This window comes from Anopheles nili, chromosome 2, assembly GCF_943737925.1.
Source record: "Anopheles nili chromosome 2, idAnoNiliSN_F5_01, whole genome shotgun sequence".
Classification (NCBI taxonomy): domain Eukaryota; kingdom Metazoa; phylum Arthropoda; class Insecta; order Diptera; family Culicidae; genus Anopheles; species Anopheles nili.
In genome coordinates, this window is record NC_071291.1 from 31,961,581 (window position 1) to 31,983,384 (window position 21,804).

The following is a 21,804-nucleotide window of genomic DNA, read 5'->3' on the forward strand; positions in this document are numbered from 1 at the left end:
GGCTGGTGTGCGAGAATGAGACCCACCAGAGAACCGGGCTGATCGCTCTCGCCCATAGCCGCACTCCGAGAGGTTTTGGGGCCGCGCCAACACCGGACGGACGCTCAGGAAGGCTTGAGTGATTTCGATTAAAATGACTCAGTCGAACAAGCGAGTGTGCTCGGTCTAGAGGTACCTGGTTTTGCGGCCCCCCCATTAAGGACGATTTCGTATTACGTTTTACGCTTGCATTGGCGGAATCCACCGACTGAGTTTCCGAGTTGTTTTGACAATTAACCCCGTGCGTTTGTGTGTGTGTTTCTGGAAGTGCCGCGCATTGTGGGCCTGGTGGACAAATTAAACCGGGCCAAAACGATCCGTGGACCACCGTAGGTCACGGTTTTTTGGACCGGATTCGCCGGGAACCATCCGTCGAGTGGTTCGTTCGAGTGGTTAGCGGCGTGGCTTATACTACGGAGACGTGATCGTGTCCCCGCGGCGAGAGAAACCCCCTGCAAGAGGTGTGTATGAAGCCGTTTAGGGATTTGTGTAATGCGCAATTTAACCCGACCATTTGCCGCCGGCCTAATAAGACGCGCGAGAGGGCGTGTGTATAAGTGGCCGCCTTTTCGACCCCCTTTCCTTAATCGATCGCGAGCTGTTAAAGCCTGCGACCTGCGAGCGATCGTTTAGCCGCGATCAAGGTTCCAACAGGGTATAGGCCGGTATTAAATCCGTGAGGTGTGCAAAAACAAAAAAGATGCGCCCCAAAACGAAACCAAGCGCCGGCGGCTCCTGGCCGAGGACTCGGATGGGGGGGGGGGGGGGGGGGGGCTGGTGGTGTAAGGTTAATAATAATCGTTTCTTGTGCCGGCTGCAAAGGGGCGCTGCGTTGGTCGCAGCTAACCAAAGAGAGAAACACACACATGCACACACACACACACACACACACACACACACACACACACAGACACATAAAGACCCCGGGGGCCCTTTGCGTGAGCGTCGATGATGACGGTGAAGGCGACCCCCGAAAGCGTGTAACATAATGGACGGGTTTGTGTGCTGTTTGTGGGCCATCTGCGGGGAAGGTGGTGAAGGTGGAGGGGAGGGGTTGGTTAAAAACAGATCCACCAAAAATGTTACCTTCCCTCCACCCCCCTCCCCCCATTGCCACCACCCGTGTAGCGGCACGCGGGTATCATCATCGACAGCACATCGATACAATCAGTTTTACATGGCACGACACGGCCCCGGTCCCGGTGCCAGGAAGAAGAGGCAAACGGCGAAGAAAACGTTTTCCCCCCGGTGCGGAGTAAAATAAAACGCCCGTCTCCCCGTCTGCCCGTCCACCTTCACCGCCCCACTGGCCGCATGTTGAAACCGAAACCAACCAGCCAGGCCGCGTGTGCGTGGTTCGCCATATGTGTGCTGTGTTTGTGGGCTCCCGCGGGCTGCCGCGTGGAGCAGCAGCATCGTGAGTGGAGTGAGTGAGAGAGAGAGAGAGAATGCGTGCTGTGTGTGTCGCCTGGCCAGCAAGCAAGCTATCAAACGCGGCCTGCTTTGTCGCTTGACCATCGAGCACGGTTCGAGCGGGAAAATGGAGACGTGAGCATGAACGAGAGAGAGAGTGAGTGAGTGAGAGAGAGAGAGCGCGATGCTCCGTTTATGCGGCCGGTTTGTGTTGAGTGCTCGCTAATGTGACCGGGGAGCACGAACTTATAATTCCCGCTCAAGCGAGGAGATAACTGTCGCCTCTTCTTCTCGCCCTGCCCAAGCGCCACTCTGCCCTCCGTGTTCTCCTCATGGCCCCGTACGGTTTTCACGCCTCGTGTGTACGCTCGCACTCGCTCTCTCTCTCTCTCTCTTACTCGCTCTCACGCTCGTTCGCGTTAAGGGTGGCCGCGCGTGCTTCACTCACCTTTCAGCGCTTGGGCTGTCAAGCGCACGTGCTTTCTCACTTTCGCGCGCGCGCGCTCATTCACTCTCTCTCTCTCTCTCTCTCATCAACGTCGCTTTGTCTGGCACCCATCGATGCGTGCGTGCGCGCTGCATCGAGGGCGCTCCATGGAGGACGACGAGAGCACAAATTGTGGTGCTAATTGTTTTGGAAACGGCTCGCTCTCGCTCTGTCACTCATTCGCTCTCTCTCTCTCTGTCGCTTGCGCCGGCTTTAATGGCCAGCGGTGGTGACGGCGGTGTGCGCTTTTGGCGGCGGCTCGCCACGAAGCCATCGCCGTTTATGGTCGCGCGGGGGTTAAATTGATGGAGTTGGGGGGCGGTGAGCAAAAGCGCGATTTAATCGTACGCGAATAATCCGACCAACTCTCTCACCTCACCACCCCTTCACCCCCGCCCATCGGGTGTGCCGTTTTGGGGTGGGTTTTTCCTTTCTTCCTCTTTGCGTTCGTCGCCACCCGACGACGCCCGCGGGGATTGGCACTTTGGCGTCGGGATTGGGTCAACATCGTCTAATTAGTTGATTAGTGTGTTATGCATGCCGGCTCGCTCGCTTTCGCTCGTGGTCGCTCACTCTCATCCAACGCTCGAATGGTGAGGCGGACCAACGCTTCGGTACGAATTGACATTTCCGTTTTAGTTCGCTTCATCGACCCGGTTCGCTTTTTTTTCCCTGCGCGCCTTCCTTGGTTGCTTGGGGTATTTATTTGTTGTTGTTGGTGCTGTTGCCGTTTGGTTCGTTTCCCTTTTCGCCTCCCAACCCCCTCCCCCCCCCTGTGGTCTTTTTTTTGCGCCTAACCAAATCGACCTTTTGTCGAGCGTGTTCCATCCGTTTATGTAATGCGCTGTAACACGATCGGCGCCAGTTGGGAAGTGATTAAGTTTTTTTTATAGCTCCGGAAAAGTGATTCTTTCTCTCTCTCTCTCTCTCTCTCTCCCTTTTCCAAGCCCTCCCCTAAAGGGAGGCCGATGGGCTCGATGGTGGTGAGCTGGGCGGCGTTCGTGATCCGGATGGTTGGAAATAAATCAGAGAAGCGGCCCTGAATGAATTCGGCATAAATTATTGATTTCTTCGGGATTGTTTCGTAATTTGCTACCTGCTTCCAGTAGTCAGGCAGCGCTGGAACTGTTATTCATTTTTAATGTGGAGCATAGTTTTTTGTTGCTGTTGCTGAACAAAGAAAAAACCATCTAGCTTTATCTAACGATCACGTTGGTGTTCATTAAAATAATGTTTTTTCAAAGCTGTCCAGCAAACATACAACAAGACAGCACGGTTTTGCGTTATCACACCAACCAAAGCCCGGGTTGCAACTCCTCGCCGGGAACGAACAAAAAAGAAATCATTCCAACTGTTCCAGTATCATTTGATTTTCGGATCTGTTTTTTTTTACTGCTCCCGCAGTGGCGAAACCCCACCTTGTTGACCGGGCCTAGTATTGGCGATAAAGGGAAGCTCGAACCATTCGAACCATCCGCGGCAAATGCCGCAGGAGAGAAGCGTGGCGAGTGAGCAAAAAAAAAAAACTAACACAACACCTAAACGTAACGAATCGAAGTAGCCATAAAAAATAAATCCGAGCGGGCCATAAAAACTCCGCGCTCTAAATGGGAAGGAAAAAGCCACACGGTACGCTCGCGCCGGCCCGGGATTCAGAGAAGAAACGAATGCCTAGACCGCGCCATTGCTCTGTGTGTGTGTATGCGCCGTAGGGAAAAGCCAAAAGGTTACCGCGCGGAGTCAACTGGCCGCGCAACGGCTGGTAGACACATAAAGGATGAATGAGGCTTGGGAGAAGGCAACCGCGGAACACGAGCAAATGTTGGCTGTTGAATTTAATTGGATCGGCAACCGACTGTCAAATTGACAGCACCAGTAGCAGCAATACCGCGCCCGAGGGGCGATAAACAAATCGTCCATCGCCTGCTCCCGGCTGCTGCCGGCTGGGGGTTTCGTTTTTGCTGCCATTCTCGTTCCTCCCCCTGGGTTTTTTTTATTCAATTGCGCCACCTCTCTCCCACCCCGTCGGAGGGGGTGGGTTTATTTGTGGGTTTGTCGAACCGTGAGCGGGAGGCTGGGTGAAACGCGAAGAAAAAAAAGCAACAGAAAGCTGAAGGAAAATTAAGTGATCGTGCTAGAGAGAGAGAGGATCAGGGAAGAGTCGAGGTTTTTTTTATTCTCCCCCCCCATGCGCGGATGTTTATTAAATTTCTAGCTTCATCGCTTGTTTGTTAAACGTTGCTGGAGCGAATTGATGCGCGTTGGGCGTGATAAATAATGTGTTGAAATTCATCGCCTACACCGATCGGTTGATTGGTGAAAACGTGTTGTACTTTGATTTGATTTACTATACGCGCGCGTACACTCCAAACAAACCGCGCACCCTATTCCACTTATCAGTAGGCATGAGCTTTCGATTCACTGACCTGTTATTTCTTCTGCCCACGCCACTGGGAAAGGATGCGTGAACTCAGACGGTTTACTGTCGACGCCGCATAATCGAGCATGTAATGTGAGACAAAAAGCGTTGATACAGAGCAGCAAAAAAAAGGAGAACGGCTAAGAACGCCCTACCCCGGCCACGATCATGCGCCAAAGATAATGCAATAAGAGAGGCGAAGCAAAAGATGTACCACGACCTCACGAGACGGGTCGGTTCCTTGCTATACATTGCGGGCGTTGTTGTTTTGTTTGTCTCGCTTTTTGATAGACAGCCGGCGAATCGAGCCCGGCGGATGATATGCTGCTCTCCCCCCCTCCCCCCCCCCCATCGGGGTGCCACCGTGTGGGAACTTGGTGCGGGGGAAAACTAATGGAAATAAAACAGCAAAAGAAATAGTGCGCGCCCGCGCCACTCTTGCCCACGATTCACGATTTCAATCCGCGATTGTGGCGAACTCCCCTGACGAGAGCCCATCGCTGCCGGCGGAAGGAAAATGGAAATGGGAGAAAAAAAAAGGGAGCGAAAAAAGGCCATCCCGTGTGGCTGGGTGGATGTGGCTGTGGGGTTGTCGGAGCACACACACACACACCGTCACCCCTACTTCCCCTACTCACAAGCTTCTGCCGGTCGATTAGATTTAATAATTTCCCCCACCGTGCCTGCGCTAATAGAAAATGTTGCTTCCATTTCAATTTGTAGATCAAAGTCGGAGCCCTCCTTGCCAGTGAGTGGTGTGGGGGGAAGAAGGGGGGGGGGGGGCGAGCCCGGCGTGGAAATGGCCGGGATGAGCTTTTTGGTTCTCACGGGCTAGGCGAGCGGGCTGCGGGGAGAATGGAAACGATGGGCACCGGCCGCCGGGTGGGAAGGATCAGGAAAGGCAAGGGCAGTTCCACCCCCAACCTAGAGGAGCCCAGTAATGGGTTATTTTTCTTTTTTGTTACGCTTTTCTTCACCCACCACTGCTGTGGGAAACGAACCGGTCGAGGTCGGCGAACTGGCGGCGGCGGTTGGGATGTGGAACAAGCGGAAGACGCCGCGCTCTTCAACCCATCAAAACGATCGCTTCCAATCGATATTCGATCCGATGAGTGGAGAGGGAGGGGGGGGGGGGTGGTGGTGGGCGGTTGAGTTGAACAGGGGCGCGGGTGGTAGCATTGTTATTGTTTAATCAATCGATTCGCCACCCTTTGCTGCGGGCGCCGCGGATGCCTGGGCTGTCGTTCGATTGGCACTTGGGGTTTTTGTCGCACGTCTGTTGGTCGATTCACCGTGGCGATTTTCCCATTTTCCTCTCACACGAGCGGGCGCACGATGACGCGGCTGGAATGCCTCTATTATGAGGGGTTCGTTTCCCGCGGTTCGATCACGTGCGATCGTCGGATTAATCGATCGTTGATCCTGTTGGGTTTGGGGTAAATCTTGGTGGCTTTATTTCGATACGCGCGTATCATGCACGCCACGCAAAACGCGTCTTTGGAGCGTGTTTCTCACGTATTGAGCCGATGAAAACGATGATGACTTTGTCGACAGCTGGCCGGAAATGGTTTATTTAGTAGGGCGGGTCGGTTTCAGATTGCCGGTTCGATGTGTGGAGGATGTCCAAAGGACATTGGAACCGCTTATCGCTCTTAATTTCGTACACTCGCGCGATTTGACGAAGCTCAATCAGCTGTTGTGGCCCCACTACGGGCACAGAATCGTTGTTTGAATCAACATATTTACCCTTTGCTTTGCTTTCAAAACACCTGCCAAATAACAACAGTAAACAGCGCATAGTTTACAGCTCCTGAAAGTTTCGTAACAACGCCGCAAGATGTGTCTTTGCCGATTGCGACTTATTGCAACCGGTGCCGGTTGTTATTCGCTTCGTCTCCCGCCGTTACGGTTGAGTTTCGAAACCAGAACCATAAACCTTCCGGTGCGCCCTTTTGACAGCAGTGATTGCGGAGTGTTTTGTTATTGGTTTTTTTTTGTTCGTTTGCTTCACAGTTTCATCCTCGCTAACAGCACTGATTAAGGCTTACGGGTCGGTGGCTTATCGCCTCCACCGTCCGGCACAGTGCCTTTTATTGGCCGCAAGCATAGCATTGGGCGCATTTAATCACCCACTCAGATGTGGAACGATCCGGCTCCATCCGTAACGGAGCCCGACCGGCGAGATATCCTCCACGGTTCGGAGCCCAATTCGGGGGGGAGGAAAATTAAATCACTACTCTGCCCCGTTATCGCAACCGGTGTGGGGCCAAAAAAAAAACCCCGAACCGAATCGTCGAATTTCCGTCGAGACGGCAGGCCCGCTGGAGCCACGGCTGCTTGTTTGGGGGCCGATTTCCGTTCGATCGGTTCGCTCATTATTATTTTCACACCGATGTTTACCCGTCGCTTCCGGTGTCGGGCACATTCAGCGTCACGGCCGCCGAGGTCCCGGTTTCCGTGGAATTTTCTCCCCTTCCAATGGCCGGGGGCCGGGGAAGATTATTTATGGAGGCGATGAATTTGGGCGCTTGTGTGGTGCTGCTGTTTAGATTAGCATGGACATGTTTCCCGGCGAGCTTCGGTTAGCTGTTAGCACTTGTGTATTTCTTCGAAAGACAAATGAAACGTCGGCCTCTATTCGTGCGTGTGTTTACTATAAATTTTGAGCACTTTTTCTTGTGGAGATCACACCATCGAACTCACCACCGTGTGCCGCCGCAAACGACGAGTGGAAAGACCGGTCGCCGTGAAGACCGGTTAGTTCCGTTCCACCTCGCTGGTTAGGTTTGGTGCGGTTTATTGGTTGACGGAAAACGGCGGGGAGTGGCTGCACACACACACACACACGTGGTTGCGCCTGAAAGCTCCTTCATTGCCCTCCATCATCATAAAAACACACATACACGGTCCATACCAGACAGCAAACCGCTTTATCAGTGACACTAATTAGCGATTGATTAACCGCTACTGTTTTGGAGTAATTTTTCAATCCACCATCAGCAGGCGCCTGTTCGCTTGAGTTCCTCTGGTGGATGGAGGTGGGGTTTTGTGAACGCTCGGCTGATTTTCCGCTCCTTTCGTTCCGCCCATCCACCCACCGATGGGTGGGTGGGGGCGGTAGGAGTTTGGAAGGAAAAACAAACTGCAACCACGTGCGCGGAAACTCACCCCCCATTGGTTGGAAACCATTTTCTACTTGTTGCTCGTGTGTTTTTCGGCGGGGTGGTTGCGATTAATTGATCATGCAGATAAAGGACATGATTCGATAAATAATTGCCTTCACCATCACCGTACCGATGGAGAACTAGCGTGGAGGATTGTTTTTTTTTCTTCGTTTGTTTCCGCTATTGCCTTCTATCCGTCCATTCACGCGGGCGCTTTTGCGCGCGTTTGTATCACGCTTTAAACCGCCTAAACGTAAACCGACATTTTCACACATACTTATCACCCAAAAATGGATATCCTCCAAAAGCCGGTGTGAGCGGACAATTTAGGCCCAATTCGAAACCCCGTTTTCCTTTCAACGGCTCGCCTTCTCGCGATCGTGTCTCGCCGCGCGAATCGAACGAATTAATCAATTTAATTCTGACATTGGGTTTAGCTTTGCGTGTGTGAGTGGGTGAGGGTTATTTTCTTGCCCTCCTTTTTCGTACGTCGTCAAATACCAGTTCCAAGCTTCGGTTGGGTCGCTCGAAAACCCCCCCCCCCCGTCGGTCGCATCAGAGACCGATCATTTTAACGGGGCGGACGGCTGAATGTGCCCTAAGTAGCCGATTAGGATTAATTATTTCACTCTTTCGGATACCGGCGGGTCTATATCTGTCTTTATATATTTTTTTTTATCGCGCCCCATTTATCTCGAACGCGAAACCCCACCGGTGTCCCGGAACCGGTTCGAGAACATCGGTTCGCTTTTTACCGGCCTCTCGTGCTCTCTCGATCCGTGTGGCGAAACGACGCCCGGTCGCGGGGCATGTTCAAAATTAGAGGTAAATTATAATAATAATCCGCGGCCTCGTGGTTTCGCGGGCCCTTTCGTCGCTCCTTCACGATGCCACATCATCATCATCATCCCGCCCGCCAGGGCATGCTAATTTGCAACGACCCCGTGGCCTCGAAATGTGAAGCCTCGAAATGTGTAACGCGATAAACGCCTATCGGTTCGTGCGTAAATTATGCTTCTCTTCTACTTCACCTTTTTTTTTGTCCTTCACCTTCACCTCATGTGCTGTGATATCTTCACTTTTGGGGTAAAACCGAAAAAGTGGTCCAATAAACAACGCGCAATCAACCGCACTCGCGCCAAGGTTGGTGTATTAATATTTTTGACGCTATATCTGCCTGCTCGAAAAAGCTAAAAGAACATGCGATCAATATTTCTTCCGTTCCGAAAAACGGCTCAAAATCAATAATCGGCAGTCGCGCGCTGGTGAACCGATGTGCAACCGACACACTCACACGGGCGGCTTTCCTTCTCTTGGGGTGGGATTCGGCACCCACTGGGGGGGGATTTTGGTGCACATTTTCCGTCACACGGAACGAGAGCAGCGAACAAAAAGTGAACACACACCAGACACGGGGGACGATTTTTCGGTAAGCGCGAAAGCGAAGAGTGAAGATTAAAGCGCCCTCCCATCCCATTCCAAATAGCCGAATGAATAGCGATGAAGCGTTTTATTTGGGCGTTTTTTTTTCTGTTTTTGTTTCTGGTGTGCGTTATTCATTCCGCCGAATGCGCTTTCTCGCGGTTCAGCAGTTATATCTGCCCGCGGGTGTCCGTTTTCCGCCGTTTTGTGTGTGTGTGTGCGCCCCCCTGTCTAAAGGAGGAAAAGAGGGAGGGAGGGAGGACGGGTCCTCAAAAAATTCCTCCATTCTGGTCACGTGAATCCGTTGGCCCGGGCGTTGGATTCGCCCTGATGCGCGCGTTTCGCGAAATGCCGATTTGCCGACGCACGCACCCGAAGAAAAGGTGGGTGCTGTTAATATAAACACATATTTATCGTCGCTTTGTTGGGGCCGGGACTTTCGTGCTTTCGAATGCTACCCTCGGACGAATTTTGGCGCGCAGGCGGTGGTGCCTCCCCCTTTGGCAATTAGCATACAATTGGTCTGGCAGCGCAAACGCGAAGAAGAAGACACAGCGCGCGCGGTCTTTCTTTTTTTGTTTTGTGGAATGCACTTTTTTAGCCGCAAAATAAAGTCGTTTTGTTTTCGCATTTTCCGCCCGCTGCCTTTCGCGGGGAAGCGCGCGACGAGAAAAAAGGTCGACGCTTCGCCCCCCGGTCACACAAACTCACCCCCAAAAAATCCAATCCAACCAGTCCCAGTTGGAAAGAGGGGCGCTTGTTTAGCGATTCGCGTATTCGGTTCGTTGCGCGCGCGCGACCACTGCAGGGGAGAATTGATTTTGCTTTATCGCTTTGCTTCGTTGCTTTTTTTTTTTTGACATTGCGTTTTTGTCTCTTTTTTTGCTGTTGTTGTTGTTGTTACTCGCGCACACCGTCGGACCTTTGGTACGCGGGTGAAAAATTGATTTTCCCATAGCCAGCCCTGCCGGTCGGTGTGTTATTACTTGCGGTAGGCACTTTTGCGGGTGTTATATTTCGTTAAAATAACACATTTCGTTCGCTTTTTCTCTCTCTCTCTCTCTCTCTCTCACACTGTTTGTTGCCTTGCGCGATGAGTTGTTTGAAATTGTGCGACCCCAGGGCTTTTCGTTTTAAATGTATATCTATATATTTTTTTTGTTTGTTGTGGCTTTTCCGAACGAAAATTTCGTTCCATTCGCCGATAAGCATTTATGAAATTGATTCCTCTAACATGCTTTTTTCTTTCTCTCTCTCTCTCTCTCTCTTTCATATTTCAGAGCTGAAAACACTTCCGCCGGTGGGGGTTTCGGTTATAAATATTTGTTCGATTGTGTGAGCCAGGAAAACTTGCGCCGAAGGCAAACAAACATTCAACCACGCGCCCACCCACCGCCTACACGCGTCGGTAGCACACGGTGTTGAGTGGTAGAAATAGAGACATTTGATGTGAGCTGTGAAACGAAGGTTAGTGACGGTGCTTGAGAGAGAGGGAGAGGCATAGGCTAGAAGGAAAAAAACAAACGCCCAAAGACGTGTACCGCGTGGGAGGCAAAAGGACGCTGTTTTGCGTGAGAGTGAACGCAACCCCAAAACCAAACCACTTGTGTGTGTATGTGCCTTTGCCGCTTTTCTCCTTTTCTCTGCCCGCTGATCGGCCATTTCCAATCGATCCGGATTGCGCTCGATTTCTTGTCAGGAGCCAGGTGGTTCCACGCGGCAGAAAAGGGGTTAAATAATTTCCCCGAGTAGCCGCCGATGGCGCCATCGACACCGCGCCACCGTCTGAGCAACAGCTTGAGTTTAAGTTGTGAAGCGAGGATAAAATAAGTAGTAGAAAAAGAAGAAGAAGAAGAAGGAGGAGGAGGAAGTGAAAAAAAAAACCGTCCGGAAAAAGGAGGAAATTTAATCAAAAAATCGGAGCAAAAATTTTACGTTCGTTGATTGATAAATTGAGTGATCGTTAGTGCTTAAGTGCCGGGGGCCTGTGTGTGCGTCCATCTGTGTGCGCGAGTGGGAAACGAAGACCGAAGTGGGTGCAATTATTTCCGAATCATATCATACACCTATACAGATATAGATATTTTTCGTCTTCACTTTGTTTTCCACCACCGGGTGCAGCCCGGCTAAAGTGGGGTAAAAGGAGCGGCAAACGAGAGCAAAAGAAATAAACCCCGCCAGGCGTTACAAATCAATCGAGAAGCGCGCGATCGGGATCGCGTCAGCGAAGATAGTATGCCCGTCGTGGGGTACATAAAAGTGAAGCAGATGATGATGATGATGGTGGTGGTGATGATGATGATGATGATGATGCTGCCGAAGGTGATGGTGGTGATGCTGAAGGAGTGGGATCCGTAACGATCGCGGCTCGATCATCGCCGGAATGCATTGTTGTTCGATAATGAAATCCAATTAATTGTAATTAATCTCTCCACAAAACGCATTACAGCCGACTCGTGTAGCGCGTGAAGCAGTGTGGGCGGTGTACCGTTTTCTCTCTCTTGATCGTGGTTGTGCAGTGAATTAAAAAAAAAGAAGAAAAGAAAAGATAAAAAAAAGGGCGCATTACGGCGCGAGGTGAAAATTGAAGCAAAATAAGTGATTTCCGGTGTGCGTTTCAAATTGCCGTGCGCGCCGTGTGCGTGCGTGTGTGCGTGCGTGTGCGTGTGTGAAAAGCGAGAAAAAACGAAGGAAAAATCCTTCCAAACGCCGCACTCTAACGGTGTTGAATTTGGCTGGCGGGCGGTGTTTTTCCAAACTTGCAGCTGGAGTGGGGCTCTCCCGGCTAAAAGCAAAAATTCAATCGGTGCATGTGTTCTGAAGCAATAAAAGAAAAGGAGAAGAAGTAATACATATGTGAATAAATAATTTAATAAGCCAAGCAAACGAATGCGATCATCGGAAATCGTGAGAAATACTCGCGGTGTGTAGGGTGGGGGGGCAAAAAATTACACCCCCTTCCATTAATTGTGAATAATTGCGTGTTGGTGCGTGTGTGTGTGTGTGTGTGTGCTTGTTTATTGCGCGCTCAAGCCGGTGTGAGAAAGAAAAAGGAGCAAATTGAAGCGAAATTTGTTGAAAACACCCCCACCCCACAGAACACAGATTACAGCGGAGTGTTGCGTTGCTTTGCTTTTACGAACGGGCAGACAAATTCATCAATCATGTATCCAGCACCGGCCCGGCATCCTTCGGCATCGGTAAAGACATTATTTTACACATTAATTTTTAAGACCACATTAATTCTTTACCCATGAGGGGGGGCAAAGGCTGAGATCAATTTGGGAGTAGGTTTTTTTAGGGCACCCAAACCGGCGCTCCGCATGGCTGCATAATTTCCAGCCCGTTATCAGCGCAATAACTAATCCGTGCTAATAAAGAACTATTTTCTGTGCCCAAAACTCGTCACAATCCCCACTCCCAAGCGAGTGCTTTGGTGGGGAGCGCAAAATGGTTGGCAAAATGGCCGAAAAGGTAGCTAATGGTCGGTTCCACGATCCGCGATAACGCTCCAGCGCGCTCGCGCGCTTGCATGCTGCGGCAACTATCGGGAAATGCTAATGAAAAACGGTAACGAACTAAATGTAATTCATTACGCGGGCGAGGAAAATTATTCCCTTCGCGAGGATTCAGGTCGACGATCGACGACACGGTGGCGCGTTGGAGTGGGAAAACAAATTCACTTTTGTTTATGATGATTAGCGCTTATGATTAGCCATCGTCTCCTGGTCGCGGGTGCGTGCGAATGAACCTTTTTTTTTTTATGGCAGCCTTTGGCCATTAGGCGCGGGAAAGCCGGGCTACCGTTGTCGTATGTTTTATGGGGGATTAGCTTTTTGGGGCGATAGGGGAGGAGAGTCATTTGCACACACACACCGTTCGCTCATTTCCATAGAGGCGAAGATCGCTTCGTTCCGACGGTGAGTGCGCACCGGTGTGTGATCGGTTTTCGTCGTTACGCCGCCTCAGATGACTGCCCACGGGCAAACCCTCTGAACCGTAACCGTGATCATTAGTGTATGGTTATCACCTTTCGTGGTTGAGTCGCCATCATGCGGGGTGGGGTGAGCCACAAGGAGGCCCTTTCGCGCGCGCGCCCCTGCGGAAGGTTGCTATCTAAATTAATTCTATAAGCCCATCGCGCGCTACCACCCACTACACGGGCGCGATGCTAAACGGAGCGCAGCAGGCATTTGGCGTGTAAGTGTGTGTGTGTATGTGTTCTTGAATGAAGGATGAAAAACGAGCCGAGGGTGCGATCAAGAGATTAATCGTTTTGCTAATGCTGTGGCTCTTCGCACGAATCTGTTCGCCTAGCGATGGCAGTGAGAAAAGCGACGCGGAGAATGGACCAAAATTTTATTCCAAGAGGGCTTAAGTGGGATAACTCTGAGTTGGTAATGAACGACAGAATTATACGGCAGATTAAACTAACTTTTACGGATTGTAAATGATTGAAATTGCAAAATGAACAGCAATTGAAAAAGCTCACTCGTGTCATCATCGTCGTAAAGTGAGTGAATCAATCAAATCGATCATTTGTCTCTTATGTTTGTACCAAAACCAATTAAAACCACTTCATTCGGGCAACGTTTCCTGCTTCAATTCCTTATCCTAACGCAAAGTGACCCACCGGACCTTTTTTGGGACGAAAAAAACCGTGTAAAATGGTTCGGGCCCTATGTAAGAGGCTTCTGATGGGCCCTTCCTTAGCGTCCGTCGGCTGCTGAGCTACTGTTTAACTTCCATACCGAACAATCTATAGACACATGGAGCAATGGAGCGAGTTTCAACACCCTCCCCCCATAAGAGGACATTGTGTGTTCCTCCCCCTCCCCCCACCCTCCCCTGCTCCTTCTCCCTTTCCGAAGGGCTGTGACAAATGGAGGGGCAAAAAAGAAAAAGCGAGAGAATGTCAGCAAAAACAAAAAAAATGAAATGGAAAGAAAACGGTAAAACCACACCGCAGCGCTTACATTTTATGTCATATCAGTCATTATCAAACCCGGTGCGGCTTGGCACCCCCCTTGCCACCTACCCTCACCCATCGCCCCCCCTCCCACCGTTTTCCATTTGTTTGCGTTGCAAAGCGTACAACAAAGCCATCGCAACCACCCAACGATGTCATTCGATCCATGTGACGCCATGTGAATCGTGTCTCTTTTTCCGTGCACCCAGCGAAGGGTGGTGCGTGTCGTTGGGGCTGTTTTACCGCCCCCACCCCCCCACCCCTTCTGGCCCTTCTCCATCCTCCCTCGATCGATCGGAAGGTGTGTGTGTGTGTGTTTTGTCATCGATCGTCGTTTCCGTTTGTGGCATTTGTGCGGCTTCCCTGGCGGTGTGGGAACCCCTTGGAACGGGTGCGACGAGGTGACCCTTCCCGTGGCCCCTTCGTGTTGACAAGCGTGTCGTACAACGCGTGTGTGCCCGTGTGTGTGTGGCCACCAGAGTAAAGTGGCTGGGCACACCTCGCTTGTGTGTGACGAACCCTGAAGGAGGCAGCCGCTCGACGGGCGCCTGAGCGCGTTATTTACAGCGGGATTTAATTTACCTTATCAGGCAGGCAACATCTTAATTGCTTATGCTAGATAGCGAAAATGGACAATGATTTCAGTGCCGCCTTCTTGGGGGCCGTCTCTATCCCTTCACTCGGTCATTTGTAGTGGCGCGCGGGGTAGAACAATGTTTAATTAATTTGCTGCCACTGCCGCTCACTCGCGCATCGGTTCTCTCTCTCTCTCTCTCTCTCTCTCTCTCTCGCTCTCTCTCTCGGTTGGCTAAAGCTCGCGATCGGAATGATTGGCGTGCTCGCGTATCTCGCGCGCGCGTTGAGTGAGCGATAAATGGGTTTGATTGGTTCGCGCGAGCACAGCCCTTAGGGGTGGTTGAACAGGGGGCAGGTAGGGGGCGCCATTGGGGCGAAGGGCGATATGTTCGATTTGGAATGTCATCAATCAACTCCCCCCCCCCCTCCCTCCCTTACCCATGTGGGTCCCCCCGCAATCAAGTGCGGTGTGCGAATCACTAGCGTAACAGCTGGTAATCATGGTATCACCACCGTCACCACCACCACCACCACCACCTTCACCGCCCTTTCACCACCCACTGCCCATGAACTGGGTGGAAAGACAGCAGGCCCAGAGACCCTTTCAGGAGAGTGTCTGTGCCTCCGAGAGCACCTTTTGCTGGGAGTTCCGCTTCGTCTATCGCATGGCGATTGGTTGGTGGGTGGAGAGTGTGGTGGAAAGGGAGAGGGGGAGGGAAATGGGGTAAGCAAACGCAAAAGGGCCACAAGGGGGGAGAGGGGGGGATCGGTGGGTGGCAAAATGGGGTTTCAATTGTGTTCCGCTTCGCGCGTCGTCCGGACCGGAGCTGTAATTAAATCACTTTAGGACACTGGTTCGTACAAAATCGCAACACGATCTCGCCTGTGTGTGTGTGTGTGTGTGTGTGTGCACGTTGAACGAAGATGGCGTCGAGATGGGAAGCAGCAATCAGTCGGCGATTCCCCTCCATCGTCGGAGTAGAGTTGATAAGTGTGTCCAGCAGGGTGTCCAACCTTCCCATTACGTTCCCTTCGAGCCCTGGGCAGATTCCTGGGCGGTGGGTAATGAGATGCGAGTACCACCGGCAGGCGTGAGATAGTCGTTTCTGTTTCCCCGGCCGTGGGAATGCGATGGGGGGGGGGGGGGGGCAGATGGAATATGCGCGATGATAAAGGGGGTGATGTGGCGGAAAATGGAAAAATGTGTTGCTATCATCGAGGCGAGGTGGCACGCAATCATTTAGCGTGGGTTTTATCCCGCGCTACGTGCGCGGCGTTGTACTTTGTAACACTACCGAACGCATTAGTGCATTGGCGTTTGCGCGCGTGTGTGTGTTTGCATTGGGGTGTCGTTTTTTTGATGTTTTGTTTTCACGCCGTTACAACCTAACACACTCCACTTCCCGCCGGGCATTTCATTTATGAACGGGAAACATGTTCGCTGATCTTTTGCTTTTTTTTGTTATCACAAAACGGATGAATGAGTGGATGCACACACACACACACACACGCACGTGTACGGGTGGGTGTCTCATTCCACAAACAGATGATCGCTTCGGTGTGATTTTCGTCCATTGTTTGCGACGAGCCATCGCTTGATAGCAAATCGTTGCAATTTATGAAACAGTTACGGGCACCGTTGTTTCAAATTAAAGTTCACATGCGATGTGAGCTTTTTTTGTTTAGAAATGAAAAAAAAGTAACAAGAATAATAAAGAAGCTCCGATATGAGTCATTGCCCTCCTGCAAGTCGTTGAAGCGGCCATTTCTTTCTTCGGCTGACCTTCTAAGGGCATTTCTTTCATCAAACGCGGATGCGTTTCATTACTCACCATAAGCGTACCAAAACGGCTTCAAATAAACGGCTCAAAAACAGCACGACCAACGGGATGATGGGGCTTTTCCCAAACGTTCACCAGCGTTAATTTCCCATCCAACTCTCCGAATCCGGCTCACATTTCCAGCCGGCGGGACTGTGCACATTTTTAGCGCAATCCGATCCCCACCCAGCGTGTACCTGTGTGTGTGTGTGTGTGTGCACAGCACGAATAAATTTCCTTCATTTATTTCCCAACCCAACCATGGGGGGTGGGTGGGTGGTGGGCCGCCATCTCATTACTGGCGCGCGGGATTCGCATTTCCATTTCCACTGAAGCGTCGCGGCGGCAGCAGCATCCCACATCCGGGACGAGGGTTCTCTCGCAATTTACGCAACAAAATCATCATCATTCCCGGCTGCTGCTGCTGCTGCTGCTCCGGTGGTCCCAAGCCGCCGCCGCCGCCGCCGACGGTCGCGAAAGGGACTCGTAATGCACCGAAACGAGCCCGCGTGCACTCATTAGCGTGCATTAGCGGCCCCCACGACAAGGGTTGGCTTCCGTTGGGCTGCATTTTCTCAATCTCAATCATTAATGCGCACCATGCGGGAGCCCTTCGGTGGCCGCCAGCTCACCAACCATGGTCAAAGTCCTTCAAAAGCTACGCCGTGGCGGCTGGATGCGCTCGCGAGTCTACATAATTGTGCCCGCAGTAATGTGCCCCCTCACCGTTGGCCGCACAAATTGGGAATGGAAAATGGGTGCGCTAATTTCAGTGCGCAAACCACCACAGGCCGCCACTCCACTACTCGCATTGGACGGCGCCCCGGCACGGTCATCAATAATATTGAAGGTAATTTTCGTTGATTCGACCGATTCCGGAGCTAAACCGGTGGGGGGGGCGCCGCAATTTTACAATCTGATGCGAATGGAATCGGCCCGAGTCGAGTGGGGGGGGGGTTGGCTGTGGCATGGGAAATGGATGGGGTTGGCCGGGTAGCGTGAGGTGCCGGAACTAGCATAATTATCCCGCTCGCCCGGTGGGATCGGTTGCGATGGTGAATACACGTACACATTAAAGCAAATATGCACGCACGGGTTGCCGCGCATCCGTGTTCGCTTCTGGTCGCGGTTTGGTCGCCTTAATGTCATCCGCGGAAGGTTGTGGTGTCCCCGGAGAAGCCACGTAGTCATTAACCCTTGAGATGGAGGGTTTAAAGCAATTTCGTTTGCTATACGAGTAGAAATTTGAGAATTTGTTTAAAAAAAATTATTTAAACTTTTTTTTTTTTGCCCAAATTAATTCTTTTTGGGCAATTTTGAAAGCAAAATTTCTGTTACTCCTATTAGAAAGAGGCCAAAAAGATTGAACAGACTCATGCAGCTTCTTTCCTTCACATTTCGTAGCTTTATTTCAAGCATTTTTCAATCACGTCGTTATCCTAATTTTCTATCAAATAAAGGACCTCATCGCTCTTAGCTGCGCGTGCTCTTTGGTCGTTATTTAAATCTCAATCCACTGTTAAGAAGTGAAAATGTTTCTACAACATTTGCCTTGTTACTACCATTTTTTGATTAACATATTAAACCGGAACAATGTTCAACAGCAGATCCGCAACTTTAGCTTTATTTTATCAGCAAAAAAGAACCATCCTCCCATCGCTCCTGCCCACCAAAGGGTTAAGCTGCCAAGTACCGCGAAGAGTTTGCTTCCGCAGCGTCGACGAAGCGCCCTGCGAATGTGGGGTTACCACATTCGCGTTGCTTACGCGTTGATTTGGTGCCCGCTTAATGAGACTTAATTTACCTTCCAATCACAGTGATCAGCGAGAGCGCCGGCGACGAGGAAGGCCCGTCGTTCTGCTCGAACGACAGGTTAAAGCCTTCGGCGACGTGCACCGGAGGGCCGGCTGTTAGGGCGACGCGAGACGCGACACCGGGCTCTCTAGGGGTTTGATTGCTTGGCGTATGTGTGTGTGTGTGTGTGTGTGTGTGTGTTCCCCACCCCCCGGGATAGGAGGTTCGCGTCGCCGGGACCCGCTTTTTTGCGCGCTGAGGTGATGATGTGTTATTTTATGTTATAATATTTTCTTTGCGCGTATTTACCTTTCGGTCCAGCATGGAAAGAGAGGGGGCAAGAGCTTAGACGGGGAACGCTAAAATTGCACCCGTACCTGAGCCTTGAAGCGCGCGGTGCATGGAAGGTGCATAATTACAACAAATCAGCGGGTTTAATCGGAGGGGGCCTCCCTTTTTCTCTCGCATCGGTGACGGTCACAGATTTGTGTCATCATCATCATCATCACCCAACCGTGGCTCCTTGCTTTTACGTCCTTTTCCTTTTCGCCCTGCCGAATGGCTCAACATCCCGCTCAAACACCCCATTCAGCCCCTGTTGCCATTCGGGTGGGTGGCGAAGGGATGCATAAAAATGCACCACAGAAAAGAGCCATCCCGCCGCCGCCTGGGGGTCGGTGTCGGTTTCGGCGTCATTTGGAGTAATTTTCTGCGAGTGCACCGACAAAGCGGGGGATCCTTCCGTCCTAGTGATTATGTTAATTTACACTGAGCGTTTCACCACCACCCTTTTTGGAAGGGGGAGTGAAGGAACCGTTAGCAGCGTGCGTTGGCGTTGGATGCGATGGGGATCGAGATGCGCGCTCGTTTGGGGTCAAAATGATTGCGCCCGCTCCGGGAGGGAGAGTTCGTAATTGCGATGGTCGTCGGTAATTAAAAATAAATTTTACTGCACCCGCGAACCAGCGTGTGCGCGCCAGCTCTGGTGCAAAAGAGTGCGAGCTCGAGTGAGTGTTTTTGGATGCAAAAAAGAAAGAAAGCAAAAATAAAATGCCCTAGGGAATGGTGTGAGCAGCCTCTTGAGACCATCGTCCTTCGCGCGAGGTGCGTTCATTTGCGGAATGATAAATTCGAATTTTATGCTGATTGCGAGAGGCCCCACACGGCCCCGTGGGCAACATTACACGCGTTCGGTTTCAGGCTTTTAGTGCAAAAGTAGTGACGACGCGCCTACACACGAGTTTTGCGTGCTTTATGATCAACACTTCGATGCACACGCACACGCAAAGGGCAAATGTGGCCAAATGCAAATGTGGCGTGGAATGAGCGTTGTGCTGATGCACCTCCGCTCCCGAGAAAACGGCAAAACCGTCGGGAAACACACCGATGGTACGGAACAGGAATAAAGTGATTTGAGTGAATCCCACGCCAACCCGCAGCACCCGTTTGCTCAGAGTCGATCCTCGATCCTCGGCTGCGCACACTCGCGGGAACAAAAGAAAGCAATTTAAATATGATCATCGGGCAGGGTTTTCTTTTTCGCGCTCTTGTCTTGCTTCCTTCGCATCCTTTTCTGGATGCATATTTATATATATATATATATTTGCGCATCCAACTGTTGAGCAGCAAGAACGGCACGCAAATACGGCGCCGTGTGCGCGCTCGGTTCTTCGAGATCAGCCCTCATCATAACGAGTTCGGCTCGTTCGTTGGTTGCTTTTCGTCCGAGCATTTGCAACCCGCCGGACTCTGGGTAAACTTTAAAGATGGAGGGGGGGGGGGGGGGAGGCTTAAAACATCGTGTAAACATTGTCACACAAGAATCAACACCATTGGCCTGTGCGCGTGTGTATGACGTCGCCGCCCACAACACTGGCTGGGCGACGTCTCTTCCGGCGGAGGGTTGCAAATTCTCTGGCCTCTAGAAGGGGGGGGGGGGGGGTGGTCACACCGGCGGAGGATGCGTCAATATTTGCTTCCCGTGGTCCCTCTTGCCCGACCGTCGGACAGCAGCAAAGCCGACAGCCACGAACTGGTTTTGTTTGAATTGTTTAACTCTTTTCTCGCGCCTCTTGCCAAGGGATGAAGGGGGTCCATCATCCGGGGCAGGCTCGTCCTGGGTGCTCGGGGGGGGGGGGTGTCAAATAGAAAAGAAAACTCTCCCCACGGGGGGCATCCCTGTGTGTGTGTGTGCTAACCGGATCGAAGCACCCTTTTTTGTGTGAAGCTATGAAAGCGAGAAAGCGAAGCTGAGAGCGTCTGCTTGGGAAATATAAAGATATAAAGCGTAGGTGAGTGAAATGGCAATGGCACCATCCACAAAAGTGAGCAGAGCAACAGAAGAAAAAAAAAAAACAAACAAAAAAACCAAAAAAATGGCGCAACTATTTTCGGCCACACCACGGTTGCCGTGATGCCCTCGATTCGTAAATTATTCACACCACACCCTTGCCCAGATTGTTAAAAATTGTTTAATTGGCAGAAATACGAGACCCGCCTGCGGGTGCCAAGTGTCGTGGGGAGGGAGGGGGGGAGGGCATGTGGGAGGTGGTAATTTAATGCGTCTCTCTCTCTCTCTCTCTCCCTCTTCGGGGGAGGGGGCCGCATGAAATAAACATCATTTTGAAGATGCCACTTGGCGGCGGTTCTTGGTCAATTTTCGGCCTGGCCAGAACCACCCCGAAGATGGGTCGCACCACTTTGCTGGCGCGATTAATGGCATGCGGCACGCCGTAATGGTCCGGTTGCTTTAGGGGGTGGTGGTAGGGGGGGGGGATGGTCGCTCCCACCACCACCGTTTAGGGGTGGTTTTACGCCGTTGGGGAGTGCCGCTGGCTTGCCCTGGTGAGCATGATGAACCCCTTCGAGTGGAGTACGTTTGAATGATACACCCCCTGTTACCGACGCAGTCTGTGTGTGTGTTTACCTTTCTCACCCACCAGGGGGGGGGGGGGGTGGGATGTTTGAGCATGTGTGTCAACCTGAGGGAGCACTGGTAACCCCCTCGAGAGACGAGGTCACTCCCGCCCAATGATACATTACTTAACCTCTCGCGAAGCCAGGGCTTTAATCCTGTGCCTCAATGGCGCCCGCTCCGCCTCTGTCACATGGGAGGACCACCCCCCTTTCTTGTGGGTGGGGGTGGGTCCGTGTTTGCACCGGTGATTGAGGGGGGGGGGACCGCGACCGCGCGGGTGCCTTGTATGCTTAATAAGTGGCTTACGAGCGATGATAACAGTTTATTGTACCATTGCGGGCGGGAGGGATTTTTATTCTTGCTATTATTGCTTCTTCTCGTGAGTGTTTTATTGCGCGGCATTTCAAGGCGAGCTGTAAAATGAGGAATTGTGTATCCCCCTGTTTTCGTGCACCCTTTCTCGCTCGTTGGGATGGGGTGTGTTTTTTTTTTGTTCAAAGCAACGAAATAATAAAATGACTTGTGTAATCAGCCAAGAAGTTTTCATTATTCTGCCCGGTGTGGCTCGCGCGGAAACGCTAAAAAGCCCGCGTGTGTTGTGTTGAAATGTTGAAAACCCGATGGTCTCGAACACATTTATGTATTGCGTTTTGTTATCTTCCCTGGTGGTTGCTTTATTGAAGCGCGTGTCCCCATTCAAACAAGCGCGATTTACACGCACGCAGCAACCCATGAATTACTATTTTCTGTTAAATTTTCCCTTTTCATAAACGCGCGCAACCAC

General features: G+C 51.5%; 1 protein-coding gene across 1 annotated transcript in view; it reads left to right on the forward strand.

The window, feature by feature from the left end:
• Positions 1-205: 205 nt before the first annotated feature.
• Positions 206-21,804, forward strand: part of LOC128731068 (protein groucho) — a 173,132-nt gene continuing 151,533 nt past the window's right edge. Inside the window, exons 1-2 of the mRNA XM_053824164.1 lie at positions 206-500; positions 10,225-12,144. Coding sequence (XP_053680139.1) covers positions 12,109-12,144 — 36 coding nt within the window. The 5' untranslated portion in view covers positions 206-500; positions 10,225-12,108. The remainder of the gene's footprint in view (positions 501-10,224; positions 12,145-21,804) is intronic.